The sequence below is a fragment of the Mauremys mutica genome, chromosome 2 (assembly GCF_020497125.1).
Source record: "Mauremys mutica isolate MM-2020 ecotype Southern chromosome 2, ASM2049712v1, whole genome shotgun sequence".
Taxonomy (NCBI): Eukaryota; Metazoa; Chordata; order Testudines; family Geoemydidae; genus Mauremys; species Mauremys mutica.
The window spans coordinates 210,797,978-210,818,573 of NC_059073.1; the positions used below are offsets into that span (position 1 = coordinate 210,797,978).

The following is a 20,596-nucleotide window of genomic DNA, read 5'->3' on the forward strand; positions in this document are numbered from 1 at the left end:
TTCTTCCAAGGGACGAAGGCCTTCTATACACCTTCCTCTCGTTCCTTCTGCTGCTGAAGATCCTGTCACAAATAAAAAGAGAAAAAGCAAATGTCATACTGATTGCTCCCAACTGGCCAAGACTGATGTGATGCCCATAGCTGTCACAGCTGGCGGCGTGTCCACCAATCCCTCTTCAACCCACTCCTTACCTCCTCTTGCAGAGTGAAGGATCCACTTTCCATACCAACCTGCGGATACTCCGACTCAAGGCCTGGCTCCTTCATGGTTCCAATACATAGAGAGCTTCTGCTCTGAGGAGGTACAGAAAGTGTTACTATACAGTAAGAAATTGACTGCCAGTCGTACTTACCTGAAAAAGTGGACCAGGTCTCAAGTTTGGTGCAATTCCAGGCAAATTATCCTGGCATCTGCTACTCTCCCTGTGGTTTTAGACTACATACTCAAGATGTCAGGGTTATCTCTCAGTTCGCTCAAAGTATGCCTGGCGGCCATAGTGGTTTTCCATCAACCAATAGAGGGATACTCAGTTTTCTCACACCCAGCTAGAAAGAGATACCTCCAGGGCATAACAAACCTCTTTCCCCAGCCCAGACATCCCATCTCAACATGGGACCTGAACTTAGTTTTAAAGAGCCTGACTAGACCACCCTTTGAACCTGTGGCCACCTGTGGGAACCTGTTCGCTTATACACCTGTCAATGAAGACAGCATTTCTGATCATCACTTCGGTGAGGAGAAATGGGGAGATAGCAGCACTGATGGTGCACCCCCCTTTTTACAGTCTTCTTTCATGACAAGGTTGCTCTCAGGCTGCACCCAAAGCTCATACCCAAGGCGACTTCATCTTTTCATGCGAACCAACCGATTCACCTCCCAACCTTTTATCCTAAGCCTCACTGCAATAACAGGGAGGCCATACTTCACACTCTAGATGTTAGGAGAACCCTGGCCGCCTTCTTGGACAGGATGAATGCTTTTAGGAAATCTTCGAAGCTCTTCCTTTCCATTCCTGATATGTCTAAAGGCGCAGCAATATCAGCCCAAAGACTCGCCAAATGGGTCTCGAACTGTATCAAACACTGCTATGAGGTTTGCAGTGTAGTACCTCCATCTTTAATCTGCACACACTTCACAAAGTCAGTTTCCTCCTCGGTCACCTTCCTCAAGAACGTCCCTATCTCAGAAATCTGCAGAGCAGCCATCAGGGCGTCTCTTCATACCACTGCAGAACACTACATGATCACTGGGAACTCTGCTTCCAATGCTAGCTTCAGCTGTGCAGTATTATCATCCATAACAGACTTGATTCCGAAGCGCCAATCTCCCATCTGGGACACTGCTTGGGTGTCACCTACAGAGGAGCACATATAGGGACACTACTCAAAGAAGAAGAGGAAGTTATTCACACTGAGCAGTAACGATGGTTCTTGGAGATGTGTCCCCCTATGGGTGCTCCACAACTCACCCTCCTCCCCTCTACTTTAGAGTTCTTAACAGAGGCTTTGTGATAGAGAAGGAACTGAGGGTGGTTCACCCGCTCAACGCTAATTAGCCTCGAGACAGAGCACGGGACGCGTGGAGGAGTGTATATGTGGGCTGAATGGACATTGCTACACAAATCTCCGATCAGAAGCGCAGGGACACACATCTATAGTGGAACACCCATAGGGGAATGCAGCTCGAAGAACCAGGGTTACTCCACAAGATGAGTAACTTCCTCTTATGCCCACCCTATACCAGCTAGGGTTGCCTGGTGTCTGGCAGAAAAGGGACCCTGGCGACTCTGGTCAGCACCGCTGACCGGGCTGTTTAAAAGTGCACTTGGTGCCACAGCAGGGCTAAGGCAGGCTCCCTGCAGCTCCTGGAAGCAGTGGCATGTCCCCCCTCTGGTTCCTAAGTGCAGGGGCTGCCTGAGGTAAGCAATGCCCAGAGCCTGAAACCCCTCTCCCCCGCATCCGAACACCCTGCCCCAGCCTTGATCCCCCTCCTGCCCTCTGAGCCCCTCGATCCCAGCCCAAAGCACCTTCCTCCACCCCAAGCCCCTCATCCTTAGCCCAGAGCCTGCACCCCCAACCAGAGTCCTCCCCCCGCCCCCCCCGCCCCAGCCCAAAGCACCCTCTCGCACTCCGAACTCTTCAGCCCCAGCCCGGAGCCCCCTCCTGCACCCCAAATCCCTCATCCCTAGCCTCACACCAGAGCCCACACTCCCAGGCAGAGCCCTCATCCTCTCCTGCCCCAGCCTGGAGTCACTTCCTGCACCATGAACCCCTCATTTCTGGCCTCACCCCAGAACCCGTACCGCGAGCCCAGAGTCCGTACCCCCTCCCACACCACAACCCCCTGCCTCAGCCCAGAGCTCCCTCCCATACTCTGAACCACTCGGCTCCACCCCCCAGCCCAGAGCTGTCTCCTGCACCCCCAGCCGGAGCCGTCACCCCCTCATGCATCCCAGCCCACTTTAGACCTCAACCCAGAGCCCCCTCCCACACCCTGAACTCCTTTCTGGCCACACACCCCGCTGGAGCCCTCACCCCCTCCTGCACCCCAACCCCCTGAGCCAGTCCAGTGAAAATGAGCAGGTGAGGGAGGGAAGAGTAAGCGACAGAGGGGAAATGGAGTAAGCAGGGATGGGGCCTCGGAGAAGGTGTGGGGTCTCGGAGGAGGGGTGGGGCAGGGGGTGTTTGGTTTTGTGCGAGTAGAAAGTTGGCAACCCTAATACCAACACTTTGTGCATGTGCACTTATTATGTGCATGCTGCAAAACGTCTGTTAGTCTATAAGGTGCCACAGGATTCTTTGCTGCACTTATTATTGTTTTTTTTTCAAATTCCATGAGCTATTTTAGTATCTCCCAACAATCTATTAGTATTGTGCATGCAGAAGTAAATGATTTGAATGAATTTTTACCTCAGCAAATGGATAAGAGATGAGGCAGGGCTTTGAGCATGCATCTTGTGCAAGACATAACAGCCTGGTGCTGAATAGCAAATAGGTTCACAAGATGGAATTTTTTATTTAAAAGAAAAAAACAAACTTAGGAAACTTAAAAAAAAAAAAAAAAAAGTGTTAAGAGATTTAGAGATGCAAAACTAAGTACTCCAAAGTGAGGCAATGTTTAAGGCTGTGCAGGCAATCTTAATGAGGCCCTGTTGTGCACATGTAAGTATGCATCTCTTCTGCTGGAGTTCTGCCTCTTCAGTGCCCAGACAGGATCTTGTTCAATGAACAAGGCAGGGATACAAAGTGAATAAAATGGGTTCTGCAGAGCTCTGCCTTATTTCTGAACAATGTCTGTTTGCAGTTGCCACTGGGCTTGTCTGGAGTAAATAAGAACTTGTCTGGTGGCACTGAGTATGGAGTTGGGCCCTTAGTGGATAGAACGTGTGATGTGTATTGGATGAGGCAGAGACTTATAGAGACTCTGGCAGACCCAGGCTAGCTATCATAACGTACAAAAACCTGCTTGAAAGAACAGATGGTTTCACAAACTGGGAATGGTTTACATGAGATTTGAAGAGAGTGCAGTTTCAGGTAACTATTTGTCTATTTATCTAGGTTCTTATGAAGGCTCCCATTTCTGAGTTATTGTTAAAATAATGTGTAATACATAACCAAATCAGGTGGACTTTAACACTTCCATTTTAAGACCTACTGCAAATGCATTCCTACAGCTCTATGAAAAATGTTGCTTTTGGCAAAATCTATCTTTAGTTTGGTGTCTTTGTTCCCCTTAAGTTACAAAATGTTAGATGAGAATTTGGTTAAAATGTGTTTCATATTAAAGTTTCATTTGGTTTCTCTTATTTTCCTAGTATAATCACTTATCTGAGGGCCCTATCCCGCCAACAACACCCAAATATGCATATGGACAAGTGACAATGGAGAAGGTAAATGTTCATTTATTACCCTGTAGGTCTGTCTGTGTGTGCATACTTGTTTCTTTTTAAGGAACGTTTTTATAAAGTTGAAATGGCCATCTACGGGCACTATATAAAGGAACAGGGAGGAGAGAATAGAAACTCAGAGATAAAAGGCTTCTTAACCCTCTTGAGGAGAGACAGATACGGGGCATGGGACTAGGAGACAGGAGTTCTGACTTCTCTTCCTAGCTCAGCCATTTTCTTGCTGTCTGACTTTGAGTAAATCAGTTAACCCCTACCTCAGTTTCCCCTTCTGTAAAATGGGAGGATGATAATTTTTGTTAACCTCTTTGAGATCTGCAGATGAAAAGCACTATGGAAGTGCTAAGCCATAGGGCTAACACTGCTTTGCAAAAATTAGCTGTGTAAAATGGGGTTTATTCAGTTTGACAAGCATTTTGACTCTGGTCTCAAAATTACCTCCACCAATTACTAACATTTACCTTATTACACCAAAAGGAAATATGTCAATGTACATGGCTTGTAAATAAAATGCAATGTTTATAATATGCACTGTGCTGTGTGTTAAGTCTCACTAAAATGAGTGATATTTGTATAGGTCTAGTCATTCAGCCTTTGGATAACTCAAAGTTTGGGTAAGCCCGTGGGGTTTATTTCACAGCCTGCTGAAGATAAAAGTTTAATGAGAGGCTGCTTTAGCTGCTGGTGTATTGAAAGGAAAGAGGAGGACGGGAAGAGAGGAGGTGCTGTGTTTTGCAAATAAAAACTCCATATGCCATAAGGGACATTTTTGTTTGTTTGGGGGAGTTGGTAAGTTGGATGTAGTAATTCATAAGTTTGGATGGTGCTGTGTAATTCTTTAGTTTTGGGCAGACAGCATTTTTGATTGATAAGCCTGACCCATTTTGCTATGGCATATGAAGTGTTGCCACATTCAGTACTGATAACAGATAATACAGCACAGCCTGTCTTAAGTCATCCAACCCAAGTGGTCTGCAGAAGTGAAATTTCTCACAGAAATGACTATCCAGTCAAGGTGAAGCAGAACTGCCCCCTCTGACTAAGCATACTTTAGGGTGGTCTCAGAAGACAAGAGGCTGCCTTATAAGGTTTCTCTGAGCTAGTATATATTCAATAGTGAGTAAAATTACACACAGCTATGTGTACATCCTGGGTGGGCTGGAGCAGCTCCAGCACTAGCCTCGCTGGCTGGAGCAGCCCTATGGCCTGCTGGCTGGCCAACCCCAACCTGCCCAATGGGAGCAGTGGCCACACCGGTGGGACCAGCGGCCCCAGGCCATGCTGACCCCAGCAGCGGCCCCGGGCCGCAACCACTGATCCCAGGAGCAGGAGCAGTTCCAGCCCTGCGCTCTGTTAAACAATATAATTTTAATCGTTTAACTGGTTAACTTTTTAAACGATATTTACATCCCTAACATCCTCAGCTTCTGGTGACATAAATGGGAGGTGCAGATCCATGGCATCTCTGAGAATCACACCACAGGATTTTTAAGTGGCCTGTTACTCCACATGCTGTATCCATATTGCCTGAGGGATCATCTCTCTGCTTGATTACGATCTCCCACAACAGCTATTTGGCACTGGAACGATGAACTGTCAACCTCGAGAATCAAACTCGTGTGCAGAAGACCTAGCTTTCTAGGTGACTAATTCATTAATCTTGCACAAAGAGGTTGGCATGGACCATGAACCTCAGCATGGTCAAAGCAAAATACAAAACCCACTACTTTGACCTGACCGTACCACAGTAAGCCACGTTCCTCCCATTTCTCTCCTCTGCCAAAAGAGTCCACTCCCTGCTTGCTGGTGGGAAGAGAAATAACCTTCCTTTGTGTACACTGGATAATTTTGGGAACCACTCAGTTACCATGGTGATGCACATGCCATAGAACTGGTAAATTTTAAAAGATTATTGCATGAATAGCCCACTTATATCCAGACTACTGTCTTTGAGTAGTCACTCTATTTTTATGTACAAAATCAATGATTGCATGTGAATAGATGATTTGTGTTATCCTATACCATGTGTAGAAACGATTGCATACATAATGTTGATGTTTGTTTTTAATGTTGCCGCACTTCTCATTTTTGAATGTGCCTGTGCAAAAGCTTGCTCTTTTGTTATTTTGAAACACCCAGCATTTCATTGTTTTCTTTTTACTGTGAATGTGTATAAAATATATATTGAATCCTACAACATTTTAAGTGCCACTTTTTGTAGTGGCTCTTCTGCAACATTACTTGAAAGCAAATACTGACTTTGGACAATATTTGGAATCACCAATGTACAGTTTACGCTGGGCCCGCGGAGACACTTATGTAAAATAGACTGAAATTCTGATGCTGTTTTTAAAAAAAGCCCAAAACACTTGAACCTTTGAGCCCATAGAGGGTATTATGTATATTGTGTGCATCCTGACTAATACATAGAATCCACAGCAAATGTTGAGAGAGAAGCATAGTCTGAAAGAGAGCTTTTATCATCTCAAAAAGAGGTCAGAGGGCATCATAGATATGTTAACCTGCAGTATAGTTGTGCCTATTGGACCGATTCAGAAAGGTACTTAAGCACATGCTTCACTTTAAGCTTGTGCATTGTCTTACTAAAGTCAGTGGACTGATTGCATGCTTAAATTTCAACTTGTGCCTAAACAGCTTGCTGAATTGGGGCCTTACTGCTTCAAAAATAAATGCGGGTTCAGTTATTTTAAAAGTCCTCTTAGATGGTACTTGACAGAGCCAAATTCTGCTCTGAGCTACCTCAGATAATAAATTTGGAGTAATTCATTGGAAGTCAATAGTTACATCAGATTTACACCAGTGTAACTGAGAGCAGAATTTGGACCATATTGTTGTCTTGTCTTATTTAGCTACTAATTAAACATTGAATTTTATGACCAGTCTAAATCTGCTTTTTTCTGCATTGCAGCTAGGCACAGTAGCAGAGCTTCTTGATGACCTGTCACCCTCTGGGCCAATAAGAAGCACTTACCCCTTAACCTTTGTTCAGCTGCAGCAGGTAAGACTTTCTCATGTAACTACTAAGTGATCATTTTCCAAATCTTACATGAAATTCAACCTTGATATCACTGCATTGGGGTGAAGGGTCTTAAACCATGTCTGAACTCGGTCCTTTAAACCTTGCAGTGTTGCACTTCTAACAGCAGTTGTTCCAAGGTTCCTTGGGTTGGAGTCCCCTCCCCATTTGTGACTCCATCTGTTCCTGCGGCCACCATATTTTTGGCATCACTGCTGAATCTCACCCGGGGGTTTTTTGGCTCATTTTCTCTCTCCCTTTTTATGTATTTTTGTTATCTCTGTTTTCCATTTTTTCTTCATCCTCACTATCTTCCTCCATTTCTCGTGCTCTTTCTCCCCTTTTATAGTCTCTCTGTGAAGCACTAGGTTTCAAAGATCCCTTCCACCTTGTTCCTGTTTTCCAGATTTTCCCCACTCTTTCTCCTTGGTCTGTCTGTTCTTTCTTTCTCTCTGGTATATAGTTGGTGATATGTCAAAACATCTGCCAGGGACAATTCTTGATAAACAGGGCAGGGGATCTGCGGGGGTGGGTTGGGGACATCACAAGGTTGATGTTTTGTGGGTATCTTGTTTATTTTTACTTCCTTTCCTCTTCAGAATGTAGGTAGAAAAAATTCTGAGAGTAGTCACCCAGAACTCATCAGAGTGCACACATCCCATCCACCAAGGGGCCTCTACACCACTGGTAGATGGTGATTTAGAAAAATACCCCTTGAAAAAGCATCTTGCTCCCATCTTCCTCTTCTTGCCGTGGCTTCCTCCTCCTCTTCTCCCCACATCTTTTGCCCCTTCTGCCCGACTTCTTTTCTATTCGCCTCCTGGCTGCTCAGTGGCCCCACCTTTCCACTGCATGCATCTGGCTCCCAGATCACCCCCTCTGCTGAGCTAAGTACAGATTAGGAGCCAGTTGCCTGCAGCTGAAAGAAGCAACCACTAGGAAACATGTGTGGTGGGCAGGATTGCTGAGCAGCTACCTGCCCCATAGTCCCAGGACACTGGATGGGATGGGTTCAAAACCCAGATCTGTCCTGGCCAAACCAGAACGGCCAGTAAGCTGGATGGCTTTCCTTCTCTACCTCTACCTGCACATACCAGAGGGATCCAGCCGGGGGAGAGAGGCTCAGGAGCTGTCCTGCTACTTGTGTGCTTCTGTGGGAGCAGAGAGCAGGCGCTCAAGTCAGCTGCTGAAAGACCCTATGAAAAGAAACCGGTTTAAAAGGAGTCTCTGACCACTCAGCTCTCTGGTTTCAGCATCCTTGCTCATCGGGTCATGTTTCAAGCAGCTCACCCTCTATGCATTGCTCTTCTCCACACTCTGCTGGGCTTTGCAGCTGTTACAGCCTGTCACCTGCCTTAGTCTCATGGGGACCTCAGAGACGCCTCAGGAAAAGGGGCAGTCCATAATGGTCACAGCCCCCCTCTGTTTTGTTTTTTCCTACCATCTGTGCTGCCGGTTGAGTGCATTGGTGGTCACATGTGACTGGCTGGAACAAAGATGACCAGATAGCAAGTGTGAAAAATCAGGACAAGGGGTGGGGGGTAATAGGCACCTATATAAGAAAAAGCCCCAAATATCGGGACTCTCCTTATAAAATCAGGACATCTGGTCACCGTAGCTGGAACTGCCATGCTCCCACCTCTTCTTGCCCCAGAGGCTGGGAACCAGGTTAAAATCCAGTTCATGTCAGACTATGGTGTTATGTTAATGCTACTGGGGAAAAACAGAGTGGTTTCAATCTGTTTGTTTCATTTGTTACAGGAACAAACCCAGCAGCACTGATTCTATTGTCCCCTGATGGCAGTATTTCACATGAAAATATTCTTAATTGTTCCAGTAGCATAGCAGCTGGTTCTCCTATACAGGCAGTACTGGGTGTCAGTTTTTGGTTGTAGGGTGCATTTTTTTAGCTTGTTACCTAAGCTTCAGTTGCAATGTTTTTTCCAGTTGTCAGTAGTTCACTGAAAATGGATAAAAATCAGTGGATTCAGTTCATGACCTTTACTCTTACTGAGGTGCAGAGGAGGAGAAATCTTAACTGAGACCTTTATCTTTAAGGTTATGTAAATATGTGTAGGAAACTTTATGAAATTTACATTGAGTATTGAAGATTGAAATCACTTGACAAGATTTTAACCTGGATATCTGAAACCATTTGTGATTATCGCTCCAGACAGGGTATGAAAGTTTAAATTACTCTTCTAATGTGTAGGCAGAAATTCTGGTTAATGGTTTCCATTGTGTGGCGTCAAGTGTAGCCTCAGAATAACTTGGTTCTCTAATTTTTTTTCTTCTAGTATTTTGGGTTTGTGCTGTACAGGACTACCCTCCCCAAAAATTGTAGTGAGCCAACACCACTCTTTTCACCTTTAAACGGAGTCCATGACCGTGCCTATGTCTCTGTAGATGGGGTAAATATTGACCTTACAACTACTGATATCCATGTCTGTCACTTGCCGCCGTTGGGTAGCTATGATTAATAATTGTACTGTGTACTTTGTGACTTTTTCCCCCCATGTACACAAATATAGTTTAGTTTATTTAATTTAATACGAAACATAAAGAGAAAAAAGGGATCATACAGTTGGTACATTCTGCACTTTACTAAAGCTTTTAAAATATTCTAATCTGTACACACCATTTCTGTGGTCAGCTTGAAAGTCTTACCATTAGTATCAAGACAATTGAAAATTGGTCTAGGGTCTTCATAGGAGTAGGAAAAAAAAACCTATAAACTGGGCTTGCTTACTACTGGTTTGATATAAATCAGAAGTTGACTATATTTGATCAGCTCCTGCAGATTGTTTCAATTGATTATTGCAGGAAGCTTGAGTCTACATCTTTGCTTGTCATATTGGGTTATTGACCACAAATTTAAAAAAAAATTTTTTACAGGATGTAGATTCCTCCCCCGCTTTCCTCCTTGAACTGTGTACAGCACAGCTTTGTTCCTGCTCAGTAAGGAGAAGAGTCAATTTATGGACTGTCAAAGCCCAGCTTTCATTCTTTATTCCAGCATATTGCATTAATATTTCTTTAATGAACCCTGTTTTCTATATAATACATCAAGGATGTATTGTATCGTAAACAGTACAGTCTCTATTGGCAAAACCAAACTATGGTTTTCTATTCAGAATTTTAGTGTTTTTTTACAAAAAAAAAAAAGAGCATCCAAGCTTAATCTGAGAATGAGTCATATTTTCACCTATAAAGTGTGCAAACTGTTTTCATCTGAACAGACCTTGACAACTCGTTGAGTTTTTTAGGAATAAAAAGCCTTGCAGAGCTTTGAAATTTCAAAACCAATAGAATTAGTGAACGAAGTGTACCACACTTTTGAGGAAACTGATAACTTTCCATTATTAGAATAACTGAAACGCTACTTAGCTGAATATCTTACTGACCAATTTAAATTATAGTTGTGGGGGCTGACTTGAGCAGGGCAGCAGGGGGATATTTTCCTCTATACAAGCCAGTAAGCCTCAGAAATGAGTAATCCAGTGTAATAGCCTGAGTTTTGTCCTCTGTTTTGTCCTTATGTTATTGTCTCCTTTTGGTGTTATGCTTACAGGTTCCTCAGGGAGTCCTTGAAAGAGGCAAATCAAACATGATAAATATAACCGGGAAGGCTGGAGCAAATCTGGATGTGTTGGTAGAAAACATGGGTCGAGTAAACTATGGTAGATACAACAATGACTTTAAGGTAAACTTAGTCACTAATGATTATACAATGGAACTTGTCAAAGCACACCAGAGATCAGCTTTTCTTCTATTGGTAGAAGAAAATCTTAGTGCAATAGTAAGAGCAAAGGGTTCGGGAGTATGCTGGTGCAACTCTACCTAACTCAAAATACAACTAATACTTTTCTTATGAGTCCCGCTCTCATTGAGGTCAAAGTAGCATTAAAAGCAGACGGACACCCTTTAACTTTTGGTGGCTTTGGGGTCTCGAGGTGTTGAATCTTCTGATGTATCATCTAAGGATGCATGAACCAGTTCAAATGAATTAAAAACAGCTGAAACGTCATCTAGAACTCAAGCTCAAATTCAGATTTTATATAAAATTAGTACTTTTGATTGTCCATACATGTCCTGGTTCAGTTGCAAGTGCTGCACTTTTAAGCATCACTGGAAGAAGGATACCTCATGCAAATCCTTTATCTTGCCAAATTTCCAGTCCAGGTTTGAGCAGATGAGATAAGGCTTGGTTATAAACTTCAGAACCCCTGGGTGCTTATCTAAAGCACACTTCTGAATGTAATTCATCATTAGTAATGTCCGAACGTTGTATTAACATGAACCGGGGTGGGAGAAGTGCTATCATATGCATTTTGGTGAGTATCAAGCTTGGTGTTGACCTTTAAACTTCAGCTGCCCCTGCTCCTCCTGAGTCCTCCAGCCTGTGCTCGCAGGGCTGCATTCCAAAAGGGTCTTTAGAGCTGCAGACCGGGGCCCCCTTAGCCTAGGGCCCTGCAGCCCCTAAAGCCCCTGCATTCCGGGTGGGGTGGGGGGCAGCTCCCCAAATCGTGGCCATGGGGGCGGTGCCGCGCTGCGCAGAACCACCTGCCCACCCCCTGTACCAAATAGGAGCTGCCCAAGGTAAGTGCTCTGCACCTCCTGCCTGCCCCAGCCCTGAGCCTCCTCCCGCACCCCCACCCTGAGTGCCCTCCCACACCCTAACCCTAATCCAGACCTTCGAATCACTGTATCACAAAGTGTTAAACCAAGATTGTCAGAAATAATGATGCATATTCAATCACATTATTCTCACTAAAAATATTAATAATAATTTTTTGTCAGAGCAAAAAGTTTTTTTGTACTGTTAATAAATCAAATACATAAAAATTATTTTTAAAATATTGTTTTTCATCTTTATCTCATCCTTTTTTTAATTTCTATTTTTTGTATGTTTGTACATAATATATTAGTATAGTAGTTCAAGTATATAATTTATACATAAATAAATATACATATATTGGGAGTGCGTGCTCAAAAATTTTTTACTGATAGGGGTGCGCGATCAAAAAAGTTTGGAGACCACTGCTTTAGAAGAGCTGCATTGTGTGGAGGCTTGCACGGCTGTTTGGCAGGATTGGGACCAATTGCAGTCAGATTAGTGATGCTTCGCTGGTATGAGCATGACTTTTGGAAGAAAAATAATTTCATCTCTAGTCTGCTTCAGGAGTTGACCATCTGGCCATTAAAATGGGGTTTCTGTAGCCCTACTTGGGCATCAGGGAATCCTGACCATTTATATCAAGATCTTGTCTTTTCTGCAGCCCCCCTGGTAAGCTAAGCACCTCACAGTGCTGTTAAGATTTTGGCAAAGGCTTATAGCCCAATTTAGATGTGAGGGAAAAGCAAACCGCTAGAGAAAGGCTAGAAGAAGAGAAGGTGCCACAGCAATGAGATTACGTGGTTACTCAGCAAAGGCATGTGTGCAGAAGGAGGAAGTAGATTTTTTAAATACATGAAAATAAATAAAAATAAAATGTCTTTCTTGACTTGCTTTGGTAGACCGCTTTCTAAATGTGTTTATCCAAAGCACATCTGAGACTTGTCAGTGTACCGCATATAGCGGATTTTGCTCACTGTCTTCAGTTATATTATGCAGTGGATATTTTATGGAATCCTGACTAAGAGTTTGATGATGTCTTCCAGGATGGTGAGATGCAAATTATAATAACCTAGTGTGACAAAGTTCCTCCTCTACCTTGGTGGGTCCTGCGCTTATTGGCGGATTTGCTCGCTTCACAGATTCACCATGTCGGTTGGGAAACAGCCCAGAGACTTTCCCCTCTGGTAGAAACCACAGTCCAGGTCAATTCCTCCTGGGTCTGATCAGGAGTTGGGAGGTTTGGGGGGAACCCGGGCCCGCCCTCTACTCCGGGTTCCAGCCCAGGGCCCTGTGGACTACAGTTATCTAGAGTGCCTCCTGGTACAGCTGTGCGATAGCAACAATTCCCTGGGCTTCTTCCCCATGGCCTCCTCCCAACACCTTCTTTATCCTCGCCACAGGACCTTTCTCCTGGTGCCTGATAATGCTTGTACTCCTCAGTCTTCCAGCAATATGTCTTCTCACTCTCAGCTCCTCGCATGCACGCCACAAACTGAAGTGAGCTTCTTTTTAAACTCAGGTGCCCTGATTAGCTAGCCTGTCCTAGTTGATTCTAGCAGTTTCTTAATTGGCTCCAGGTGTGTTAATTATCCTACCTGTCTTAATTTGTTCTAGCAGGTTCTTGATTACTCTAGTGCAGCCCCTGCTGTGGTCACTCAGGGAACAGAAAACTACTCGTCCAGTGACCAGTATATTTGCCCTCTACCAGACTCCTGTACCCCACTGGTCTGGGTCTGTCACATTAAATACACAGTGAAAGAATGAACTTGTAATGGTGATAATGCAGAGCAAAAGGATTTAAACTAGATTTGGGTTTAACATAAGAACATCAGAATGGCCATACTGGGTCAGACCAGTCATCACCTAGCCCAGTATCCTGTCTTCCAACAGTAGCCAATGCCAAATGCTTTAGAGGAGATGAACAGAACAGGGCAATTACTGAGTGGTCCAGTCCCAATATCTGGCAGTCAGAGTATGAGGTTGCATCCCTGATAGTTTGGATAACAGCTATTGACAGACCTATCTTCCAGGAACTTGCCTAATTCTTTTCTAAACCCAGTTGTAGTTTTGACCTTCACAACATCCCCTGGCAATGAGTTGCACAGGCTGACTGTGCATTGCGTGAAGAAGTACTTCCTTATGTTTGTTTTAAACCTGCTGCTTGTTAATTTCATTGGGTGACCCTGGGTTCTTGTGTTACAGGAAAGAGTAAATAACACTTCCATATTCACTCTATCCACACTAGTCATAATTTTATAGACCTCTAGCATATCCCTCCTTAGCCGTCTCTTTTCTAAGATGAACAGTCCCAGTCTTATTAATCTCTCCTTGTATGGAAGCTGTTCCATACCCCTTATCATTTCTGTTGCCTTTCTCTTTACTTTTCCCAATTCTAATATACATTTTTTGAGATGTGGTGATCAGAACTACATGTGGTATTCAAGGTGTGGGCATTATGATATTTTCTGTCTTGTCTTATCTATCTTGGTCCTTAACATTCTGTTAGTTTTTTTGACTGGCGCTGCACATTGAGTGGATGTTTTCAGACAACTGTCCACAATAACTCCCAGATCTCTTTCTTGAGTGGTAACAGCTAATATAGACCCCATCATTTTATATGTGTAGTTGGGATTGTGTTTTCCAATGTGCATTCCTTTGCATTTATCCACTTTGAATTTCACCTCCCATTTTGTTGCCCAGTCACCCAATTGTGTGAGATCCCTTTGTAACTCTTCCCAGTCAGCTATGGACTTACCTATCTTGCATCATTTTGTATCATCTGCTGATTTTCCCACTTCACTATTTACTCCTTTTCCAGATCATTATGAATATGTTGAACAATACTGGTCCCAGTACAGGTTCTTGGGGGATAAAAGGTAATATAGGTAATAATAGGAGATATACCAATCTCCTAGAACTGGAAGGGACCTTGAAAGGTCAGCTAGTCCAGCCCCTTGCCTTCACTAGCAGGACCAATTTTTGCCCCAGATCCCTAAGTGGCCTCCTCAAGGATTGAACTCACAACCCTGGGTTTAGTAGGCCAATGCTCAAACCACTGAGCTATCCCTCCCTATCCTGCTATTTACCTTTCTCTACTGTGAAAACTGACCATTTATTCCTACCCCTTGTTTCCTTATTTTCAACCAGTTACTGAACCATGAGAGGACCTTCCCTTTTATCCCATGATTGCTTCCTTTGCTTAAGTGCCTTTGGTGAGGGACCTTGTGAAAGGCTCTCTGAAAGTCCAAGTACACTTTATCAATAGGATCATCCTTGTCCACAAGATTGTTGACATCCTTAGAGTATTCTAATAGATTGGTGAGGCACGATTTTCCTTTACAAAAGCTGTGTTGACTCTTCCCTGACATACCATCTTCATGAGAAGGGGGGAGGGATAGCTCAGTGGTTTGAGCATTGGCCTGCTAAATCCAGGGTTGTGAGTTCAATCTTTGAGGGGGCTACTTAAGGATTTGGGGCAAAATCAGTACTTGGTCCTCCTAGTGAAGGCAGGGGGCTGGACTCAATGACCTTTCAGGGTCCCTTCCAGTTCTATGAGATAGGTATATCTCCATATATTATTATCTACATGTCTGATAAGTTTATTCTTTACTATAGTTTCAACCAATTTGCCTGATACTCAAGTAAAACTTACTTGCCTGTAATTGCCAGGATCACCTCTGGAGCCTTTTTAAAAAATCAGCATTACTTTAGTTATCTGCCAGTCATATGGTACGGAGGCTGATTTAAGAAAGAGGTTACATAACACAGTTAGGAGTTCTGCAGTTTCATATTTGAGTTCCTTCTGAACTCTTGGATGAATACCATCTTGTCCTGGTGACTTACTACTGTTTAATTTATCATTTTGTTCCAAAACTTTTTCTGTTGACATCTCAATTTGGGACAGTTCCTCAGATTTGTCACCTAAAAAGAAGGTCTCAGTTGTAGGAATCTCCTTCACATCCTCTGCAGTGAAGACTGATGCAAAGAATTCATTTAGCTTCTCCTCAATGGCCTTATCCTCCTTGTGTGCTCCTTTAGCACCTCAATTGTCCAGTGGCCCCACTGATTGGGAGGTTTCCTGTTTCTGATGTACTTAAAAAAAATTGTTGTTAATTTTTGTGTCTTTTGCTAGTTGCTCTTCAAATTCTTTTTTGGCCTGTGTAATTATGCTTTTACACTTGACTTGCCAGAGTTTATGCTCCTTTCTATTTTCTTCAGTAGGATTTGTCTTCCAACTTTTAAAGGACGTCTTTTTGTCTTTAACTGCTTCTTTTGCGCTGTTATTTAGCCATGGTGGCATTTTTTTGGTCATCTTGCTGTTGTTGTTTTTTAATTTGGGGTATACATATAGCTATGATGGTGTTTTTAAAAAGTTTCCATGCAGCTTGTAGGCATTTCATTTTTGTGACCGTTCCTTTTAATTTCCACTTAACTAGCTTCCTCATTTTTGTGTAGTTCCCCTTTCTGAAGTTAAAAGGTACTGTGGTGAGTTTCTGCAGTATTTTGCTCCCTACAAGGACATTAAATTTAATTACATTATGGCCGCTATTACTGAGCGGTTCAGCTATATTCACCTCTTGGACCAGATACAGTGTTTGATTTAGTCCTAAGTGAAGCACAGTATCTCCTCTTGTGGGTTCCAAGACTAGCTGCTCCAAGAAGCAATCATTTATGGTGTCTAGAAATTTGATTTCTGCATCTTGTCCTGAGGTGACATGTTACCCAGTCAATATGGGGATAGCTGAAATCCCCCTATACTACTGTGATTCCTATTGTTATAGCCTCTCTAATCTGTCTGAGTATTTCACAATCACTGTCACCATCCTGGCCAAGTAGTCGATAGTATATTTATACTGCTTTACTCTTATTATTCAAGCATGGACTAGCTATCACAGAGATTCTGTGGTACTGTTTGATTCATTTAAGATTTTTACAGTATTTGACTCTGTGATTTCTTTCACTTATAGTGCCACTCCCCCACCGGCATGACCTACTCCATCATTCCTATATAATGTGTGCCTGGTATTACCACGTCCCATTGATTATCATCGTTCCACCATATTTCTGTGATGCCTATTATGTCAATATCCTCCTTTAATACCAGGCTCTCAAGTTCACACATCTTAGTATTTAGACTTATAGTATTTGTATACAAGCACTTATAAAATGTATCTGTATTTAGTTGTTTGCCTTCCTATGGTGCAATTGAATAGAACTCCTTTTTGTTTGACTGTTTCTCTTCATCTTCTACTTGTTCTTTATCAACTTCTATCCTCTCCTCTTTACTAGGACATAGAGAATCCCTGTTAATAGATCCTCCCCTAAAGGATGTCTCTGTCCGAACTGTTGGCTTTCCCCCACCTCTTAGTTTAAAAACTCCTCTGTGACCTTTAAATTGTACATGCCAGCAATCTGGTTCCATTTTGATTTAGGTGGAGCCCATCCTTCCTGTACAAGCTCTTCCTTTCCCAAAAGGTTCCCCAGTTCCTAATAAATCTAAATCCCTGCTCTGAACACTATCATCTCATTCACATATTGAGATCCTGCATTTCTGCCTGGCTAACTGGGCCTGCATGTCGAACTAGAAGCATTTCAGAGACTGCTACCATGGAGGTCCTGGACTTTAATCTCTTACCTAACAGCCTAAATTTGCCTTTCAGGACCTCTTTCCTAGCTTTCTGGATGTCATTGGTACCTACATGTACCACAGCCACCAGCTCTTCCCCAGCACGGCAGATAAGTCTGTCTAGATGTCTTGAGAGATCTGCAACCTTTGCATCCAGCAACCAATTCTCCCAGTCATCACATACCCAACTATCTATATTTCTGATAATTGAATCCCCTTTTACTATTACCTCTCTGTTCCTAGGAACAGGAGTCCCCTCCACCGAAGGGTTATCCTTAGTACGAGAGGATACCATGACGTCATATGGAAGGAGTGTCCTAACTATAGGATAATTTCCCTCCACTCCAGCTTGATATTGTTCTTCCTCAAGACTTTCATCGTCCTCAACAGCACAGAGAATGTCACACTGTGGGTGGGACCACTCCACTGTGTCCTGGAAAGTCTCGTGAATGTACCTCTTTGTCTCCTTTAGCTCCTCCAGTTCAGCCACTCTGGTTTCAAGAGCCCTCTAAAGGAGTCTAGTTACCTAAAGTGCTTACGGTTCTAAGATACGTTTTGGAAATTTGTGTGGTTTAGGGGTGTAGTGCTGGAGTCTGTTAGCTAGTCCAATCTCACTAATCTTTGTAAAACTCTAATTAGGAGAAAGGAAGCAGTACCTCAGTGCCAGGCTTTCACCAGCTTAGCGCATGCCAAAGTACAATTTTACTTGTCCTGTCTTGAGTTTTAGAAGTTGCTAGTTAGATTGAGCTAACAATACACCTTTAAATCCTAGCCTGGGCAAAGTGTGTGTGTGTTGCTTGTGGAAGCTGGTGGACTAAGTCCTGCAGACTGAAGTCCTTTCTTTATCTACTGAACAGGTGTTGCATGGGCAACAGTAGAGCCAATTCCATCTGTGCTACCCTGCCAGTATGCGTCACCCTTTATCTGATGGGTGTGAGAGTCACTTAGCCCATGACTGCCAAGAAGGATAAGAAGTGTGCTGTAGTCTGGGGGATGTGTACCCCTTTTTACTGGGAACTAGATTAAGATAACAAAATGAGTTTAGAAAATGAATTATGGAGGAGCCAGTTGTGCTTCCATAGATTATGGTTGAGTTGAGCTTTTAACGAAAATCTGGGATTCAGCATTTAAATATTAGGAATGAAATCAGGTTCAGTAGACATGTATGGTATGAAAAGAAACCCGTGTGTGCACCAGAGGCTGCAGAGAAGTGAGATCCTTGCATAGAGAAGAGATTAGGATTTTCCAGATATCTGTGGAAAATGTGTAATCCTGTTTCTTGCAGAAGGGAGACTCTCTCTGCTGTGGTAAGCAAGGGGTTAGGGGCAATTATACAATATCAGTTGGGGAAACTAAGAGAAATTAACTGTCTAGTCTTTTTTTAAAGTACCTTTGTCCTCAAAGCTAAACTTGAGGGAGTTGTGCCACAGCCTTGCAGAAAGGCTCATGTTTTTAAAGCAAATAAGGTAGCTTTTGTGTTTCCTTTTTTGGTGAAGGTTTAACAATGTGAAATGGAATTAAGTATCTAGATTTTGGGGAAGTAGTTCAAAATATCTGTTGTTTTGCATTTGCTGATCTGTGTCTTGTTGCTGAAGGAAACAAAGGAAGGAAGCAGATCTAGTGTGGTTGTAGGTGCTTCCTATATCTTTTGCTGTATGTTACCTGGAAAACTCGCTTCGCTATTTTAATGAATGTTAGAAAGGTGCTGATAAAAACAAAAGACAAAGTGTCCATTCGGAGCTGTGGGTTCTTAGCACCATTTGAAAGTCAGACTACTCCTTATCTAAGTACCTAAACATGGATATAGGGAAGCAAGTTCAGAAAACCTGGCCAAAGATATACTTATGACATGAATTCAGACTGTCTATTAGAGTAAGGGCCTGTCTACATGGGAAAGCTTTACCAGTATAATCCGCTGTGTGGACACTCTTATTCTGGTGTAAGAGAGGCTTTTTTTCAGTTTAGTTTATGTTGCTTGGGAAGGGGTTTCAACTATGCTGAAAGACCATTCTTATGCTGGAATAAATGTGTCTACGTTAGGAGTTATACTGGTCTCACTATATCCATTTAAATTCAACCCTGATACTGTGTTTGCATGGGAAGGTTTTATTGGTGTGACCTAAGTGTAAAATACTGTAATAGAAACTATTGTAACAACTTTTGTGGGTAGGGGAGGATTTGATTTCTGTAAGCAAGCCTCTGAATCTGCCTCTGGTGTATGAAATATGTCCTCACTTAGGTCCCACTTCAGCATGATACTTAATAACATTCTTCACATTAAGCACATTAGTCTCATTGAGGTAACACGGACTACTATACTGAAAGTTAAGCACATGCGTAAGTACTTTGGTGGCTCAGGGTGAGCCTTGAAGCCCTGACTTTGTGATGCTGCGTATGAGCTCCAGTAGTTCTGTAGGAAGGAAATAATGCTGTCTCTACTACTATGTACAGTGTTGCTAACTCTTGTGATTTCCATAATGCGCCCGTTCCTGGAATCTCATGATTGTGAAAATTGCAGCTTGATTTTAACACTAAATTTTCTAGCCTCCATGGTTGCAGAGAAGAGCTTGAAAATGTGACTCAAATGTACCCTAAAGGCTCAAAACCCAGAAAGCAAATAAAAGTGAGCATTTTTTTTGGTTTGGTTTTTGCTTTTTTTAAGCTGATCTTAATTTGGGGGGATCTGACACATGTTTTGAACACTTGAGGTTGGCAAAACTGGTGACTACTGTAGTTCAGCCAAGTTTTGGTTTCTCTTAACTGTTCTGTACTCAGGACAGTTGGAGATAAATAACTGTAATGAGATGAGATGATTGATTTTGTTAACACCTTTAATTTCTTTGCAGGGTCTAGTGTCAAATTTATCTCTTGGCCAAGTTACACTCATTGACTGGGAGATCTACCCACTAGACATAGACAGTGTGGTGGGCCATGGCCTAAACAGCAGAGGAGGTGAATCAAAAACATCTGGTGGCAATCCCTCAAGATATGCAGCTCCTGCTTTTTACACTGGCAGATTATCTATTCCCAGTGGAATCCCTGATTTACCCCAAGACACCTATATCAAGTTTCCTGGCTGGACAAAGGTAGGTTTCTTTTTCTAAGGTGTTTACCAAAAAACCTGAATCTGACTCTAAAGTCACCTTAAAATTGCTATTAAAGGTCAAGAACAGCCCGCTAAGAGGGGTGGAGGACTAGGTAACAACGGTGTGGTAGTTTTGAAGGGTCTCACACACATATCAGATGATATTCAGAGCTGTTGAGATCTTATAAGTGATTAGGCTGTGGATCATACATTTTAACTAAATCTTGAATAAATCTGGAGATAGCAAACTAAGATGAGGGAAACTCATATTAAGTAGTCATTCAGTGACGTCGGCTAGGCAAATGATGTGCCACGTAAGTATGCAG

The 20,596-nt window shown here is 42.9% G+C and overlaps 1 protein-coding gene across 1 annotated transcript in view; it reads left to right on the plus strand.

Annotated features, from left to right (window-relative positions):
* The window catches only part of GLB1 (galactosidase beta 1), a 95,682-nt gene that overhangs the window by 64,923 nt on the left and 10,163 nt on the right, over positions 1 to 20,596 (plus strand). Inside the window, exons 11-15 of the mRNA XM_045004503.1 lie at positions 3,815 to 3,889; positions 6,834 to 6,923; positions 9,239 to 9,352; positions 10,513 to 10,644; positions 20,032 to 20,271. Coding sequence (XP_044860438.1) covers positions 3,815 to 3,889; positions 6,834 to 6,923; positions 9,239 to 9,352; positions 10,513 to 10,644; positions 20,032 to 20,271 — 651 coding nt within the window. The remainder of the gene's footprint in view (positions 1 to 3,814; positions 3,890 to 6,833; positions 6,924 to 9,238; positions 9,353 to 10,512; positions 10,645 to 20,031; positions 20,272 to 20,596) is intronic.